This window comes from Xiphophorus hellerii, chromosome 4, assembly GCF_003331165.1.
Source record: "Xiphophorus hellerii strain 12219 chromosome 4, Xiphophorus_hellerii-4.1, whole genome shotgun sequence".
Classification (NCBI taxonomy): Eukaryota; Metazoa; Chordata; class Actinopteri; order Cyprinodontiformes; family Poeciliidae; genus Xiphophorus; species Xiphophorus hellerii.
Genome location: NC_045675.1, coordinates 16,057,337 through 16,074,924, shown reverse-complemented (window position 1 = coordinate 16,074,924; position 17,588 = coordinate 16,057,337). Strand labels below are relative to the sequence as shown.

The 17,588-nt window shown below is 36.9% G+C and overlaps 1 protein-coding gene and 1 long non-coding RNA gene across 8 annotated transcripts in view; both read right to left on the bottom strand.

Annotated features, from left to right (window-relative positions):
- Positions 1-5,994, bottom strand: part of tcf12 (transcription factor 12) — an 83,440-nt gene extending 77,446 nt beyond the window's left edge. For 2 of the 7 annotated variants that reach the window (XM_032560607.1, XM_032560608.1), the window contains exons 1-3: positions 5,810-5,991; positions 4,920-5,008; positions 3,884-3,956 (exon numbers count right to left, since the gene is read on the bottom strand). In XM_032560607.1, coding sequence (XP_032416498.1) covers positions 3,884-3,956; positions 4,920-4,991 — 145 coding nt within the window. In that variant the 5' untranslated portion in view covers positions 4,992-5,008; positions 5,810-5,991. Of the gene's footprint in view, positions 1-3,883; positions 3,957-4,919; positions 5,009-5,153; positions 5,468-5,809 lie in introns of those variants that run through there. The other 5 variants (XM_032560606.1, XM_032560603.1, XM_032560609.1 and 2 more) reach the window with 5 other exon arrangements.
- A 9,568-nt stretch (positions 5,995-15,562) lies between these two features.
- On the bottom strand, positions 15,563-17,463 carry LOC116718610 (uncharacterized). Its single transcript, XR_004338960.1, has 2 exons — positions 16,749-17,463; positions 15,563-15,682 (listed from the first exon to the last, which is right to left on the bottom strand). It is a non-coding gene; the product is annotated as an uncharacterized LOC116718610 (long non-coding RNA).
- Positions 17,464-17,588: the final 125 nt, after the last annotated feature.

Genomic DNA, 17,588 nt, shown 5'->3' with positions numbered 1-17,588 from the left:
TGCTTCCGTTATCCCGAGTGTGTGTTATGCAACAATTCAGCCGCATGTAGCCAATTGGAAACATGTTGTTGCCTGGTGTGGTCTGCTGCTGGATCTAGAAATATACAGCAAACCTGTTTTGGCTGTAGCAGAAAGCCATATATTAACTATGAATGCCAACACTCTGCTCAGATGACAGGATTTTGAGGTCAGTTCAGTCGACTTTGAAGTCGTTTCAGGAAAAAAACAGACATTTGGTGCCATGTGCCAAAGAAAGACCATTTACAGACAGTTACTGTAAAAAGATGCAAAAGCAACCATCTGTGGCAGTATGGGGTGCATATTTGTGAAGCCACTGCTGATGGAGAGGCATTTATTTTGAATTTTAAAGGGACTCCAGCTAGCATGAAGGCAACACCTTTTCCAATAAGAGTTGCAGACATTTCAACAGGGCAATGCCAAACCTCATTCTGCCCCACTTACAAAAACATGACTTCATAGACACACAATGTGCTCAACTGACCTGTAAGCAGTCCAGATCAGACTCCTCTTGTAAATGTGTGGCAAAGAGGCCTCTTGCAAAACAGCACAAAGAAGGTTCAAAGTTAACATTTGTGTAGTTTTTAATGTTTTGGAACATGAGTTTCCCTCTTATATGTTCTATTTAAGTTATCAGGTCTGTATTGTTTCTATTCTACTTCCAGAATGGAAGCAGACCAACTTTCAGACAATTAAATCTATAAACAGATTTGCACTGACCAGGCTTCTGCTGCCCAGTACCGATTACTGGTTTCTTTGAGGTCTAATTTGCTCATTTTAGTCATGTTTAAAAAGAACTCTTAAAACGTAAGACTTAAAAGAGATTAAATGTGCTACAGCTTCTTTTGAATCACACTGAAATAAAGAATCAACAATTGTTCTGATGTTTACTAAACTCAAAAAGTGAATGAAAGTACATCCTGGGAATTAAGGCGGTTATAGACCAAATAATTAGTAAGTAAGGGAAAATATGTTTTCAGTTCTTAATCTGCAGATTGGATGATAAATTGGGCAAATCAAATTGCAAATTTTGTTTTAAATTGGCCAATTGACTTTAGCGTGCCTATTGACAAGGCAAGAGAAACAATGAGCCAAACCTATGAAAACATTATCAAGTGTTCACGCTTGTGTCATACAAATTCCCTTTAATATTTTGCTATCCTGTCATGTATAATAAAATGTAGCACAAGTACTGAAAAACATTTGTCATGTAGATCTAACATGATGCATCAAACCAGGTTTTATGGAACATTGAGTCTTTTCATGTCTTTCAAACTAAAGTTTTGATTTTGATCCCCTCCCGTTCTGAACAGGGCATCTGCACTGGGATCAAGGGTGTAGACTGTTAGAAATAATATCAGGACATTAGGTCACTGTCTCATTTATGTTCTCACATCTAATGATCAACCGAATGTCTGGGAATTAAATTGCAAAGCTCTGTGAGAGCCCTCGACTTGTCAAGTAATTATCAGCTGAAGTAATTAGAAAGTAGGTCAGAATATCAGTTTCGCTTTCAGCTTCAAACATCCTGCATGCCACACTCAGCCATTAACGCAGACAGAGTGTCTTCATCGTCTTGTATGAGATTAAGCAATGTTATTATTGGGTCACTCACCCAATAGTCGTCTTTTAATTTTCTAACGTGTCCAAAAAACCTGCCTAGCTTACAAAATGTGTTTGTTAAATTATGTATGCTGCTTAGGAAAGTGATGCTGGAGCTTATTTACCTAAGGCAGACTATCTTACTACACTACAGATAGGAAAGCCCGATATCCAATGGTGTGATAAGGGAATAACCAATAAAGTTTACAATAGTAGTTATTAGTTGTATCCTAGCAACACTGGGATAGCTTGTACAATATTCAATTATTAAAAATGTGCAGCAAAATATTCAAACAACCTTTTTGCAGAAATGAGCAAGACATTTGTAGATTGAAACAGAACATATTTGAACACTGTCAGGAAAATTGTGTTTTGACTCTCATCACAATGGCTGACCTCATCAGATTTTACTCAGATGAAATTATAAAAAGTTAAAGCAAAAATACACTGTTTTAGAGGCCAAAAAGCATACAACTCAGTCTGCTCATTTGATGTCTACACATGTCACTGCATTCATTTATCAAACACAACGCTACGCCCCTTTCTGTGAGAACACACACATTTTGATGATTCAGCCCAGCTTTAGAAAACCTGCATGTTGCTTTGAGCACAAGTTAATCTTTACACATTTGTTCTGAGACATTTGGGTAGAAAACAATAAAAATAATAATTATTATTATTTTATATTATTGAAATAGGGCTGCACAGTGGCGCAGTTGGTAGAGCTGTTGCCTTGCAGCAAGAAGGTCCTGGGTTCGATTCCCGGCCCGGAGTTTGCATGTTCTCCCTGTGGGTTCTCTCCGGGTACTCCGGCTTCCTCCCACAGTCAAAATACATGACTGTCAGGTTAATTGGTCTCTCTAAATTCCCTAGGTGTGAGTGTGAGCATGGTTGTTTGTCCTGTATGTCTCTGTGTTGCCTTGCGACAGACTGGAGACCTGTCCAGGGTGAACTCCTGGAGATAGGCACCGGCAACCCTCCCGACCCCGTTAGGGACAAGGGTGAACAGAAAATGGATGGATGGAGTTATTAAAGTAAATATGGACAAAGAAGTATTATTTACAGGTTTATAAATAAATTCATAATGTCACTTTGCTGTCAGGCAGAAAATAATAGTCTGAAATAGCTGTATCAGAAATAGCTGTATTTCTGTAATGCTTAATGCAGATCTCAGTGCAAACCAGGATAATGTCACATTTCAAATCTAAAACTAGACTCTTTGTCATTTGTTTTACTGAAGAGCACCCACAAACATAATCCTTCTCAGCTGAATGATTAGGTATCACAAAAGCCATCGTCACAGCTCCACAGGTCATGTGTGACAGCTCTGTTCTTGTTTCTTTGTCATTTCTCCTCAATGTGTGTCTTTCGCTTCACAGATAACCCACTACAACGACGCCCTTTGTGGATTCACACAAGACACGCTTTCAGGAAACATAATGCTCGATTGTTGACTTTCTCTAGTGGCACATGAGACAATAGTCGTGCTTCAGATTAATGTCCTGTAGTGTTTATTTCTAGAGGAAGCGATCCAGAAGAAGAGGGGCCTGAACTCTTGCTAGTGCTAAGCCATTCACAAACACTCAAGGGGAATAAAGATGCTCATATATATATAAAATAAGGTAGGTAATTGTGTGGGAGATTTCTTTAATGGAAGGAGCAATTATCAGTGTGAGTTCCTCACTAACGGGGAAAAAAGCTCAACAACATGTTTCACCACCTCTTCACACTACACAGTATAAGCAGCTCCAGTACTCACATATGCTGAAACTAATTTCCTCTAAAACACCTCACTGCAAATCCTCTGTAATAACACCCTCTGCAAGCATCACAGCACCTGATCATTCAAGCCTAAACACGGCTGATTTGTGCATTATTTATTCATCGGACAGTAATGCAAAACATGATTAACATTCAGAGCGGTGTGCTATAATTGCACACAGATCAATAAAACATGTCTATGGTCTAAACTGTGCTTTGTTCAACTTCTTTACTGCAGCACTGCTCCACAACCCCAGGTGGGGGGTTCAGGTTTCAAGCGCCAGATGTGAGGAGAACACACAGAGGAATTGCATCCAAGACTGAAGGCTGAGACACTTTTCCTACAGACTCCATTCATAAATAACTTTGGGAGCAACGCGAACAAAAGCAAAAGACGTCCAGAAACTGATACTTGTGTGCAGATTTTAAGCAGGAATAAACACAGACCTCAAATCAAAAAGTTTGCAGAAAATGGAGAACGGTTTAAGGGATCAGTTCCTACCTGATGCACTGAACTGACTGCTTCCAAGTGTGGTGGGCCTATTTTTCCCTCCGCCTACAGGTGGAGAGAACATCTGAAAGCACAAATACAGACACGGATCTAAAAACATAGCAAGGACTCGGCTATGTGGAGCAGAGATGCACAGTTCAGGCTTTTCCTGTCTGATACTAATTTGCGTTTTTCTCTGAGGACTGAGACGCTGATTCCAATTTTGACCGATTCAGATTTTTTTCATAAGTATAATAAGACATAACAGAAACAAATGTGCAGCAAGCCCCTAAACAGAAAAGTAATATTTGTAATTTAACAGAAAACTAATGCATTTAAAGACCATCTCATTTATGTGAGCTGGAGCTTCATTTGATTTTTAGTAAACGCAACAAAGCGCATCAGACAGTATGTGGTTGATTTAAGGAAGAGGAAATTGAAAAAAAAATTCTAATTTTACCTGCCAACTAAAGGAAGAACAGACTAAAGTAACTCCTGAGTTTAACTCAAACTCTCCAGATTAATTATTTTTTATCTTAAATAACTTGGATCATTACATTTACTATTTCACAATTAACTTATCGTGATTTTTTTTTTTTTCAAACCCTGATCATTTCCAGACCTGCATTTCCCCTTCATTTAGCTAAAAACAAATAGATATAATTTATATCCATCACCATTTTCAACACCAGACACTTTTACTATTTGACTGATGCTGTTGAGGTTAAAAATGTGATGACTGTGAGGATCTGGATTCCCCTGCAGAGCCAAACAGAACTAGATAACTGTGGGAACATTTTAGAAATAAATCACGTAAAAACGGGGTGGACCAATAACTTGGAGGGGAGTGGGCTGCTAGATTTGTGGCGAATGGATGCATACAACCTTGATAGTTCAAATTTAAAACACAAAGAACAGCGCAGTTAAGGAACATAAGCTCAGACTAATAGTGAAATAAAAAAAAATAAAAAAAACTATATATCTGTGAAGAAATTTTTAAACCTCAAACTTGAGATGAATCACACCAACAGGTAATAAGGAGTCCTACCGCACTGAAATCCAGCAGGTCACTCAATTCCTTATCAGTTCCGAGAGCGGCAATCCGCTGCTGAGGATTCATCCTGACGATCTAGAAACCTGGGAGTAAAAAAAAAACAACAAACACAGAGTCTATCAGATCGCATCCCTGCAGCTTCATTTACCAGCGGGGACTAGTTCCACGCTGGAAATCATCTCCACGGGAGGTATTTCTTACGGATGCGGAATAAAAAAAGACCATCACCGTGAAGTAAACTTGGCTCTGTCGTTGCCGTCCTTATCATCATCACAGAGATGAAGGCAACTTAAACGCATTGTAATTGAGGAAAAGGTGCTAAAGCGTGTCATAACCACGTTTGGTTTGTATCTTTCACTCGCTGGTAAAGAGAGCTGGGGGAGCGCTCTGAATGGACGCGTTAAACCCAGGACCTGCAGCATCGCATCAGCGCAGGAACAATATCACTCCGTAACAACACCGCATGCTGATTGTTACACATGCATACGATCCGCTGATAATGCTGCAGCACGCCTCGTTAATGTCAGTGATTTCTGGAGCCTTGTTTGCAAGCAGGGAGATGGTTTTCCCTGCGCTGAAGCGCCTAACGTTTCTGGGCTAGCCGCGGCTAGCGCTAGCTGCGGTTACTCGTTCATATGGGCAGATGCAGCCTCTTACTACTGGCTTTGTTGGCCGTACAACGAGGAAGACAGTGTCGTTTCGGCGGCTGAAACCTAAATTAAAGACGGGGTAAAGACAGGCAACGCAGACAAACAAACACTGGACGTGACAATCTCAGTGTGCAGCTCCAGAAAACAAAACGCAATGATGATCTATGTCTCTCTCAACTCCCAACTTCTTTCACGCGTCCGAAAGCTTCTGGCAAACTCCCCTTGATATTTTACCTGTTTCTCGATTAAAATCCGGACTAGGGTGATCTGGTGAAGAGTCGCTTTCTTCCGACGCGCCTCGCAAAGGCAGAAATCGGGTTTAAACGGCGATACGTGGGAAAATATCCTCTATATATCAGTTACGAGTTTCCCTTAGGCAGACATTTTTGCTTTGCAAAAAGCCTCAGCACCACGATGACAGCGGCTGTCGTATCCCTCCGCCGAGGGTCCCACACAGCGGGAGATGCTGTGGGAGTCACTCTGATGAACTGCAGCTTTATCCCCGCATCATTACCACTGTCCTCACATGTGATGGCTTTATGCACAGCAGCGGCCACAATATCATCCACAATGTGACAAAGTTTCAACAACAAACCTGCTAGAGCTTATGGATCAGTGTTATAAGGTTAAACTACAACTACAGGTTAATAAATTGTAAGTGTGTCTAAAAGCTGTTGTAGTTTACGGCTTTGCTGACTTTGATAGGAAGAAGCACAGCCAACCGTCAATCCTCACAAGGCTGTCGTCATTGTTGTTGCTTTTGTCTTATTTTCTATCCCAGTTTTTTCTTCCACTCAACTTTCTAACAGTGTAACAGCACTTTGTGACCAGCCGCTTCTTTAGCAATAACCTTTGGCTTACCCTCCTTGTAGAAGCCATCGTTGTCTGACTATTTGATAACTGTCAAGTCGGCAGTCTCACCCATAATTGTGGATCATAACTCAGCTCTGTTTATGTTTTAAAAGTTATTTCTTATTTGTCTTGTGTAATATTCAATTTTTTGAGAACCAGAAGCTATGGCCATTAAAAGGACGATAAAACGTTTAACATTATTCTGTTTGTGTATTGAATCTTAACATCACTTTCTGAATATTTTTTCAGAAATAAATGACATTTTCAATGCTGTTCTAACTTACTGAGATGCGCCACATTTTTCTGTAATATTATCTATTTTACAAAGTCTAATTTAAACAGCAAACTTACAAAATACCTTGTAAATAACACGTTCAACCAAGACAAATATCTTTACAAAACATTACCCATCCCTTTGTTTGTATTTCTGTTTGTTTCGGTCAGATTTGCTACATATTTTTCATCAAAAACATCATTTTGTAAACTGGATTACTCTGGAGATTTCAGTGTCAGTCTTTAACTCTGTACATTTGCTTGTCATATCTTATAAAACATTAATTGTATTAACTTTTTTCGCTCTTTGCTAAAGGCTGCTGTTTGTTTTTATATGTTTTCTATAATGTATTTTGTTAAAAAAAATATTTTCATCAACGTATAGTCCTACTAATTTGTATTTTGTTGGAGGGATTTCTTTACAACTTGGAAAAGTGCTTTAGCTTTTTTTTTTTTTTTTTTTTAATAAAAATTTCAAACAAATTTCTAAATTTGTTTGTCTACATCTGATGTACAGTACAGACCAAAAGTTTGGACACAACTGTGTGTCCAAACTTTTGGTCTGTACTGTACATACAGCACTATTATTGCATGTTTCTATTTGTTTGCTTTGTCTGTTTATATTCCTTGAAATACTTTTTTATGATGTATTACTTCTTACTATGTGAGAGTGATTTCAAGCAGAATGTTTCTTAAATGTTGTGTCTTTTTCTGACACTGTGCTGTAGCAGTTCTAAGAATAATGGGAGAATTCACTTCTTTTGTATTTAGATCTAAATAGTAATACAACTATTTCTTGTTTGAGTGCATTTGTCACTACAGCTAAATATATTTAAAAGGGCAGTATTGTATGTTTTCCAGGTACATACTGGCATTTTATGGCACAACCAAGAAACTATGTTACCTTCAGGTGTTATAAAAACACTGTAAATATCAAACATACCTTAAAAGAAATTTGACTTCACAACCTAACTCCTTGAAATTGGCCTCTGCCTCTTTAAGAAGCTCCTGCCCCTTTCCGACACACAGCATGTGATCACAACAATGCTTCGCCATTGTGCCTTTCACTTTTCTTAGGAGTGTTGGACTGAAAAATATTTGTATGATGAGCCCAGCAGACTTGCAGTTCCACCAGGTATTTGCTAATAGCTGCTGCTAGTTTATAGGAGTGGAGAGGGAGAAGTACAGACGAGGGCTCCTCTGTGAGGCACAAGCTCAACTGGAGACTGCAACTCTGAAGCGGAGCTTTGGGTAAATAGGCGGAGGTTGGGGTAAATAGGCGGAGCTTTGGGTAAATAGGCGGAGTTTGGGGTAAATGGGCGCAGCTTTGGGTAAATAGGCGGAGCTTTGTGAGATCAAACGTCTAGGCACCCCGAATGGCAGATTTAAGGATTTCTCAAACATTCATGAAAGAATCAAAGCAACACTCCAGATGTGACTATGAGGGGAAAACATTATAACTTCATATAAAGCTAAAAAAAGAAAAGTTGATTTTACATAATAATTCCCCTTTAAACTCTACAATAGCATAAGTTTAAGTCACTATTTTTACACTGTTCAAACCTAATGTTATTCCACAAGAGTTTGACACGCCGTACTTAAAGCCTTCTTGTTAAAGGCTTTCAACAAGCAGACCAAATTTTTGATAATCCAGTTTTGTTATCCTACAGATGCTTACTTTGGAAGCTTGTCAGACCCATTTCTAAATTATTGCTCTAAAGGGTACAGGTCTACTGCTGTGACACAAGAATAATGACCCAATGTGATCATTTGATGGCTGATTGAACATTTTTTAACTCCATTTTGTTTTCCTTCTTCCTCTCAGTCAGTTGTCTCATTCTTGCCTTTATTTGCAAGACTTTAACTTCCTTTAACTGCTTAAACTGTGGAATGGTTTAACTTTTCTTGTACAGTCAGCTGAGACTGATGAGACTCAACACTTTGCTCAAGTCTGAGCCTCGTTCATTTTTAAAACCGTGGAGTTAGGAAGCTTGACTAACAAAATGTTCTAAAAATATATTTACAAGTAGTAGTGGTTTTATGTTTTGATTTTATGATTCACAAATCAAACCTGTTATCAGTGCATAATAGATTAGTTCAGGTTGACCAGAACATGAATCATAGTTTTCTCAAGTGGTCTCAAGTTAAGTTAGTCCGTTTGTTTTTTTCCGAAACAACAGAAGGGTTTTAGAAAATTCAAACTACCAGTTTACCAGCACAATGACTCTCAGATTGTACAAAATCCCTAAAGAAGACTAGTAAAAAAATACCTTTTAAATTCATTGGTACATAGGAATCGCTAATCAGATATTTTCTTTAGCATCATTAGCTAGCTGAGTTATGTGCAACATTTAATCATAATCCCAAAATTCTGTTTGAGTGGGAATTATAAAAACCAATAGAAAATACGTCTGAACACAACTGATGGATATTTTAAGTGCTTGTGTCACCCCTAGACAGAATGACGCCCTGGGCAGTGAACCATTTTGAACACATTCAAAAAACTGATTCATGTTAAAAAGACTAAAAGTATATGTCCAGTTCTTGAAAAAATTAAAAGACTGCTGCAAAATGATCAGTTTCTCAGATTTTACTCTTTATAAGTAAATGTTTGAGTAAAATTAACATTGTTCTTGTATTCTATGAACCACTGACAACATGTCTCTGAAATTACAAGCAAAAATTTGGTATTTCTTAGCAAAAAATAACGAAAAAGCTGCAGTGCTTTCAGACCTCAAATAATGCAAGGAAAACAAGTTTACATTCATGTAGAAACAACAATACTTATGTTTTAACTCAGGAAGAGTTCAGAAATCAGTAATTGGTGGAATAACCAGGAAGTTTTCAATGGGGTTCAGTGCAGTGGGCTCTTCATTTTTTCCACAGCTGTATATAAAACTACCAGTGAAAACATAATCTTCTACAGAAAGGAAGCAAAAGTCTGTCTCCTTTAAACCAGATAAAAGGATCACCTGATTTTAACGTAAGAACTCGTCTTTTCCACATATTTCCACAATATCCCTGCATTTCCGTGGTGGAACAATGTTTGAACTAACCAAACCCCTGCCTTCTTATGGCTGTATTAATAAACTACAACAATTTAACCCATAATGTGCAACTTTCACCTGTCTCAGGTCTGCATTGCTGTTATTTTTTTGGCAATCAAAAACCACAAGTACACAAACAAATATCCTGGGATTTCATAAGGAACTAAAAAGACTTGCTGTTCCCACCACTAGCAAGAAAAATGACTCAGTAGAGGAAAATTGTTCTTGAAAAGTTGCTGTTCCAGCATTGGGAGCAACTGCTTACACAGCAAAGTAACCCTCTATATACAGTATGAAGAGGGGTGTGCATACTAAACAGATTACCACAAACTGTAAACATGTTCAAAGGACGTCTTTTAAAAAGGTCCACAACCACAGTAGAGCTTTTGCGCTGTCATCATGTAGGGAAGCACAGCTAAATATGCTTCTTTTTTTTATAAAGATGCAACAATAACAGATGGAAATGATTAAGCAGACACAAGTAAAACACAAAAATAGTTAAATATGAAGCTAAACTAAATATGCCTTCCTCTGCTTCATTCACGGTATGTTTATCATATTACAACCCACAACTTGATGATTTTTGGACATTATTTCAGCTGGTTGTTGATCATGTTTACATGAAAAATACCTGCAGTGGTCCATTTCAGAGTTTACGATTCTCAAGTATGTCTTTTTTTATATATTTTTTTTAATTAAATTTATTTGACACCTTGAGCCATATTGGTTGCTTCTTAGCACTTATGCTGCATTTTATTTAAACTAGAAGTTATGCTTGTGTTTACTGATCCATGTCAGTTTCTCTTTAACTTAATGCCAATTTGCAAATACAGATATGGATAGGTTTAGTTTGCTTTATTGTTATTCTACATAGGATCTATTTGAACCCAGAAGTGGGTTTATGTAATCATTTTCTTCTTTAAAGCTCTCTATTTATTATCCGTCTACCGAAGAGCAGACTAAAGAGAGGAATACAACTGCTGCCTACCTGGTCGCTGTCTAATGAATCTCAGATGTAATTTATGTCTTGAATGTATGAACCCTACATCTTGGGGCATCACAGTTTATCTTTATGATGATAAGTCATACATTTAAAGTTTACTTTTTGGAGTACTTGTAATATTGTATCTTTAATCTGTATTTTCTGTTGTTTATCTTAGGGTTAAATAATGTTCATTTGTAGATTATACTACCTACTTTTTGGAGGATAAAAAAATAACTTTGGATTTTGTTCTTTACTCTGCTTTTAATGTGTTAGTGAAAAAATAATTAGATACGCAGCTGTGGAAAACATTAAGAGCCCACTGCACTGAACCCATTGAAAACCTCCTGGTTTTTCCACCAAATATTGATTTCTGAACTCTTCCTGAGTTAAAACATTAATATTGTTGTTTCTAAATGAATATGAACTTGTTTTCTTTGCTTTATTTGAGGTCTGAAAGCACTGCTTCTTTTTGTTATTTTGAACATTTCTCATTTTCTGCAAATAAATACTAAAGTTTCGATTTGAATTTCAGAGACAATTTGTCAGTAGTTCACAGAATAAAAGAACAATGTTCATTTTACTCAGACATTTACCTATAGAGAGTAAAATCAGAGAAACTGATCATTTTGCAGCAGTCTCTTAATTTCTTCCAGAGTTGTATGTGCTTCCAGGTCCTGCCAGTAGCATCGCTACCAAAATTTGCAAGAAAGCATGTTTTAGCATATCAAATCAGCTGATGTGTGAATTTGTGAGTTTGAAACTAGACTGTTGGATTTTTTTTTTAAAAATCATAAAGGTTCAAGTATTTGTTTTTTTCTACCCTGCATTGTAAATTCCAGCAACGTATTCATTAAACCTTTTGCAGTTCTGTTCTGGTTTTAGGTTTCAAATAATCAGTGGTCCAAACTGTGGGTAGTTGTGAAACCTACTGATTCAATCAAAATCAATCAAATTTTATTTGTATAGCACATTTCAGCAGCAAGGCATTTCAAAGTGCTTTACATCATTACAAACACAGAAACACAATGCAAGATAGAACCAAAAATCAAAACACGACATTAAGTCAAGTTCCGTCAATAAATTTGTAACTGATTACGTTTCAAATACAATCCTAAACAGGTGGGATTTTAGTCGAGATTTAAAGGAAGTCAGTGTTTCAGCTGTTTTACAGTTTTCTGAATGTGCCCCATGCAGGTTTGTAATGCAAATCTGGTGTTTGGGGAATTTTCTGAGGGAAGCTTTAAGCTGAATTCTGCTTGTGTCATAATGAACTTAATCTTTAAAGTGTTTTACTTTAAATGATGATAAATGTTCATACTTTGTTGAGCTTTATGTTCTTGTTTTGGATTGCAGGCAAGCAGTGATGTTGCTTCAATACAGAGAGGAGGGAAATCGATCGGTTGGGTGGGATCCAGGTTTGTCTGATCATCATCATCATCATCATCATCATCATCATCATCATCATCATCATCATCATCCTTTTTGAACTGTCATTAGTCCATTTTTTGTACATAAGAAAATATCATTAGGCCACTGCTTCAACAAGACAAGTGGTTAGTAGTGGTTAGGTAAAATAAATATTATTTGTAATCGTTCATTTTTCCTTGTTGTCTCTGGGTGTTGGTTCATCACCAGAGGCTTCCTCTCCAATCAGATCCAGATGTTTCACTAACAGAGGCCTGTTCTTTCCACACCTTTATCAGTGCTAATGCCAGAACCACCAACACATTTGGATCCGTCCTCAACAAATTACCTAATGTGGGAGAAAAATGTCTATTTTTTCTTTAACACAATGGACCCTACAATAACCCTACAATACGAGAGAAGATGTTTTTCGTGTGTGAACTGAAAGAACTTAAGTTGACTTGAGCCATACATTTTTGAAATCCATCAAATCACACAACATTTCTTCTCTCATCATTATTTTTGGGGGGGTCTTTATAAATTGAGCTCTTCTCCATTTCTTCATAGTATTTTAATTGCCATGAACAACTTTCCCCCCCCCCCCCCCCCCCCCCAAGACATTCTCAACATTTGTATGTGTGGGAATTTCCAAGGTGAAGACGAAACTTATCCACATCAGACATTGATTTGGTTTAGTTTGTTTTTTTGTTACTGATCTCTGTTTCTGGAAATAACAAAAAAAAAAATCCTTCTTAAATGTTTCCTGAAATGCCCTGACTTTATCTTACCCTGCACCGCCAAACACGTTATTTCTGACACAAATCTTTCTAATGCCTTTACTGCATCTATTCCTCAGAAATCTACTGTATCCAGTGAAAGTGGTGAACTGTATCTTACATTAGCTCTGTAAAAATAAAGTCTTGTGTATCATTGTGATGCAAAAAATGTGAAAAAGAATATTAAGAAAGAGTGATAAAACTAGATATTGTTTAAAAAATGGTTTATTAAAACATTACAATAAAATCATTTGTATCTGACTTTAAATAGTTAACATTTCCCCATAAAACTGTGAAATCTTAAATAATCATGTGACTTTTATCATATATACATTCAAAACACTTTTTTATACATAAGAACTTTTTGTTTGCAACATAATGACAAAGCATTCAATTGTTTTTTCTTTATCATTTCTCAGAACAGAAGAACACTTTTTTGCATGAATTTGAGCATAATGTACTGTACTAAATGCCAGCAGCTTTTGAAGAACAAAAAGGCTGATTTACAGAGTCAAGATTAAAAAATAAACAAAAAACACCAAAACACACAGATTTAAAGCTTTATCCTTGTTTTTAAATGAAAGTGTGTGAGGGTCCTTTGCTGTGGATTACTAATTCCAGACTGCCACCTGTTGGACAGATCTGTCAACCTTCTCCAGCAGCTACTCTATCAGAAAGTTAACCCACATTTAGAGTTATATATTTTGTATTTTATCACTCCACACTAATCTTCATGGTGCAATATTGAACATTTTCAGAGTTAGAATATACTTTTATAATTATTTTGTAAGCATTATTTGTTTTACTTACCCAGGAAATACTGAAAACACTGCACTGCATTGTATTTTCTGTCATCTGTAAGCACAAAACATGAAATTTAAAATACTTTATATTGTTCTGTACACTTACAATTACCCTGCATTAGTTCTGGTGTCACCTAATAAACCAAAGTTGACTCTTCAGAGCTGATTTGCTTCTTGAGATTCTTGGAACCTGGTCAAAATACGTCCACTCTCCCTCTGAAACAGCATCTTTCCTTTCCTCGCAAAATGCAAACTAATGCAAAATGAATAGTTAAAATTAAAACTGCACATGCTGAGCTTTTCCAGACTTTTTACAGTCTATACATTAAGATTCAGATGCTCTAGTTTCTACAATGTACCAGATGTTGACTCAGTATTAGTACTTTAGCATAAATCATGGAATAAAGACTCTTATCCTTAAATGTCTTAGTTAAAAGTATCAGATCACACATTTTCAATTAAAAAATAAAAAAGAGAGCATTTTGAGGCTCGTTCTCTGCATATTAAGTGACATACAGCCGGTTGTAAGCCCTCTAAAGGAATGGATTACTTTCCATCTTTTCATTGGTACTATGTAATTATAATACGCCCAGCTGTACTCTGTAATTATTGCATGGATTAACAAGGATGGACTTGGTTTTTCTTCACTCATATATCATTGGAAGTTCATGAAGTCTTTTTATGTCCACACAACTTCTTCATTTTATATATTTATTATGAAATGTATCTTTTCCACATTGTACACAGGTACTGTATATACAGATTTTAATCGTTGTTGTTATCAACAACAACAACATAATACTAATACTAACAATAATGACTATAATTATTCTTATTTTCTCTTCATTCCTCCAGACTCAGTGAAATACAACTTGTATTTAAAATTAAATAAAATACAGCATTTACTTTTATTTCTATAAAAGGAATTTGGATCACTGAGCAGTCCCGGCTTCTTATAACATGTAAGAAGCTTCTGGCACTTTCTCTGTTTCAACAGTATCTTAAAACAAGGAGTGTTTTGAAACATACCCATGTTCTGTATATTTCTGTGTGTGGTGACTCAGGTTTAAATCTTGTGAATCTGCCTAAAACTCCTTAGTGGACATTGCTTCACTGTCCCGTAAGGTTGTGGATAAATATTTCCAATGCATCTTTTTTTAATCACACTTTTTTCCTTCCACTCAACTTTCCATTAACACAGTTGGACATAACACACTGTATACAGTCAGAGGCAATAATGTTTTCTGGCTTACCCTCTTGGTGGAGGGTGTCGGTGCCTTTTTTTTTTTTTGTCAAGTCAGCAGTTTTCCTGTGGCCATTATAAACAATCCTCTGTTAAAATGTGTTGTTGGTGTTATTAAATCTAACTATTTTAGACATAAGATACCATAAAATTCTCAGAAAGAAACATTTCAAATATATGAATTTTATTTTTTAAACAAAAAGTGTATTTCCAAAAGGCCTCTGATGACCAAATTTATTTTTATCTTAAATAAATACTTTCTCTTTTTAAACGTTTTCATGATTTTTGTTGCGTTAATAGCCCCAGATTGTAGTAAGAAGAAATGCAAACTAAAGAGCTATTAAATTAATGTAATAAGCCCCTAAAGCACTATTATAAATTATTCATATTTACATAACTACAGCTCCTAATGTTTACACAGTGGTGGAAAGGAAGAGTCAACTTTCTGTTACAATAGACAGGAGGATGGATTTTATGCATTAAAGAGAAATGAAACATTTGTGTAACCAAACAGCAGAACACCTTTATTAGAGAAGATGAATAAATATAAAGAGTAAATTTAAAAATATGTTACTTTTTGTTTTAGTTTTTCTTAATCTTCTACTTTAACTGTAACAAAAAAAAAGAAGTTAGATATTTGTACCTTTTTTGTTTTATGTGCCCTGGAAAGCAAAGGCAGGTGACTCACTAGTAGAGGTGGCGGTGCCTCTTCAACATATATTTACTGCAGTAACAGTAAAATCAACAAAGTTTTTTCAGATCAATTTCATCCAACATAAAACATACAGTTATGTGAAAATATTTTCTTTAAAGATCAAAATGAAAATAATTCACATAATTACAAAATAAAGTCAAGCAAAAGAAAAACAGATTTAATTTTAATTTCTTAATATGAAACTTCTGAAACTTTAACAAAAACACAGGAGTGAATATCTGGTGGGTTTTTTTGTTTAAAACAAACTTGTTCTTCATTCACTGAAGTTACTCAAAGTGTGTAGAGGATCCAGGAATTTTGCTCAAGTGAAAGTAGCGATACTTCAAGTAAAAGTAAAAAAAGTACAGTCTAGTTAAAAAAGTCCTTAAAGTGTTGCAGGGTTGAAGATGACGTAGTACCGACGTCACGCAACGCACATGGGGGTCAGGGAGTCGATGCAGCCAATTGACTTCTGTTAATCCAGCTTCAACATGCCTGGAGTGTGTGTCGTGTACGGTTGTTTCAACCGATCAAACAGAGAGAAGGACAAACGTTATTTTCGTGTTCCGAAAGTAGTTGGTCACAAAGGAGTTAATTTTAAAGAACTTACTGAAAAAAGACGAGAAGCGTGGATCAACAATCTACGACTAAACGCAAGAGCTGCGCAAAGTATACATGCCAGAGTTTGCAGCGACCACTTTCTAACAGGTGAGGTCCGCGTCGTTTGAATTGTGTTTTCAGATATTTTATTGGACAGTTATTTAGAAAGACAAGCATTCATACGTAAGGTAAGATGCGTTATTTTTACGCCCTAGCCTGGTTGAGACCAGAAAGTGTTTGAGTGCTAATGTTGTTAGCAGCTAGCTTAGGGCTCACATTGGCATTTCACGTCTTACTTTATTACTTTTCAGGTTGTCCGAGCGCAGCAGGTGATGTAGATTCCCAAGACTGGGCCCCCACTGTTCACCTGGGATACCAAAGAATTAACAAGAGGCCGCAAACAGAAGCTTCAAAACAGCGGAGGAAAGAGCTAAGGCACGGAAACCTCCCTGCACCCTGTTATCATAGACTAACTACTTCAAAACTCACTAATCACGAGGGCAGAAACAAGCAGACGGCCATTTAATGCTTCTTTAAACTGAAACTAAATAATCCTATCCTTCCAGGCTGTTGAAAGCTTTCATCTGGCTCGTTGAATAATATGAGGTCTGCAGCAGCAGATAGTTACGGGGATCGTTTCGACGCCGGGTAAATCCTCAAGATTACACGACAAATCTTTTTTTTACCGAGATAATATGGATCATATCCTAAATATACGCGTATTTGTTCGCGATGCCTCGTCTGTGCCAGCCCATTTAGGGCATTAGCGCACTCGCTGCGATCCACTTTGCTCTGTTTTGAACCGGAGAAATCCACTTCCTGAAAAACCATCTGAATTTCGCGCGACATCCGGGTCACGTGTCTGCGACCCACCAATTGTTTTTTTTTTTTACAAGAAGCCACTCAAGTAAATGTAACTAGTTACTGCCTAACTCTGCTCACGAGTATCCTACAGCAGCATTTTATGTTTATATTAATTTACAAAATGTTTACGCCATTCTCTCGTGAAAACATACTGCGTCCGGGCTCGGCAGGGACCCAGCGTTTAAAAGGCTTTAAAATACTGGTGCCATCGGGTCTGATGCATACAGTAATAAAATCGGAGTGTAATTGTTAGCAAACACGTTGTCAGATTGAATTGGAGGCTTCTTGGATTTTATATTCTCACTTTGTTGAAGCTAAATGAGAAATATTAAGACCAAACAGGCTAAAGGGGTACATAACACGGGCTCTGGAAGTATTTAAAGTCGTATGGAGCAAATTAAAACCCCGCCAGAGGGACTGGGAAGCAGTCTGTTCCCGGGGATGTGATTGGTCCAGACTCCCCGAGCATTTC